Consider the following 1,282-nt stretch of genomic DNA (forward strand, 5'->3'; position numbering starts at 1 on the left):
TCCTCCTCCTCCTTTTCCTCCTCCCCCTTTTCCTCCTCCCCCTTTTCCTCCTCCTCTTTCTCCTTCTCCTTTTCCTCCTTTTCCTCCTCTCCATGCAAAACTGACTTTCTGATTATTTTGTTGTATTTTTCCATGCTCTGCTCAGAATTCCCAGGGTATATTTTGGTCTCTGAATTCTCTGTGCTTTTCCTGGGCCTGCACCAAAGAAAGAACTAAACCTTGGAAAAAGAGCTTTTTTCCTAATAAAACCTTCAACAACAGATCCTAAATCTGCTTTACTGCCCGAGAAAGGGAAATTTGGGGGAAATCCCTAAAATCTCTGCCTGGTTCCTCAGTGGGGGAAGCAAATCTGAGTTTTAAAGGATTTAATGCTGGTTTTTGCAAACAGCTCCATCCCAGCTCCACCTGTATCTTCCCTGAATCCCTGAGCAATGGGGGCTGTGTTTAAACTTCTTTAAATCCTTGGAAAATTCAGTGTCTTTGAGCCTGGATTGGAGCACTGCTACAATTTGATGTTAATTGCAGTGTAAAATCAGTTTTTGGGACTTTAATCTCCAGCTGACTTCAGGAGGAGGAGGAACAGCAACTCCTGGAAGGATGGATTAATTTTATTTTATTTGTGCTGCTGTGTGTTGTTTGCACTGCACCCTCCAGGGGTTTTCTGCTCATTTCACTCAGATTTGCCTGGGGAGGTTAAAGATTATTTAAATCAGAATTTAGAAACTTCAGGTATGGAGGGAGACAGTCCAAGGCTCATTTCTAAATCTGTACTACTACTAATAATATAAAAAAAAGTTTATTGTTATTATTATTATTTTTATTGTTATTCTATTGACAAATGCTTTTATGTTTTTCTGGTTCAGATTCAAATCTCAATAGATTTTTTTCCCCCTTTTTCCCCCCTTTTCATGCAGCTCAAGTCCTGTACTTCCCTCCCAAGACCCTGACCAGTGCTGGCTCCAACATTTCGCTTCTGTGCATCTATAAAAACAGAAGCCAGCCCGTGGAGGCCCAGGAGGTGGTTTGGTGGCTGAATTTAGCAGAAGAAATCCCAGCCAGCCAATATTCCCTAGTGAGCAATCATGTCAGCAAAGTTACTCTTTTCAACTTGAAAGCAACCCAGCCTAGAGGAGGTTTCTTCTATAATGCCCTGTACTGCTGTCACCAAAGCAGGGAATGTCACCACAGATATGCTGAGGTCTATGTAGTAGGTAAGATTCCAGAGGATTTTCCATTCTCCTTCTGGGGCACTTTTCTGGTAAGGATGGAATATTCCCTTCCC

At 42.1% G+C, this 1,282-nt stretch overlaps 1 protein-coding gene across 1 annotated transcript in view; it reads left to right on the forward strand.

The window, feature by feature from the left end:
* The window catches only part of LEPR (leptin receptor), a 28,972-nt gene that overhangs the window by 16,489 nt on the left and 11,201 nt on the right, over positions 1–1,282 (forward strand). The window contains exon 8 of the mRNA XM_033516502.1: positions 915–1,211. Coding sequence (XP_033372393.1) covers positions 915–1,211 — 297 coding nt within the window. The remainder of the gene's footprint in view (positions 1–914; positions 1,212–1,282) is intronic.

Source organism: Parus major, chromosome 8 (assembly GCF_001522545.3).
Source record: "Parus major isolate Abel chromosome 8, Parus_major1.1, whole genome shotgun sequence".
NCBI lineage: Eukaryota > Metazoa > Chordata > Aves > Passeriformes > Paridae > Parus > Parus major.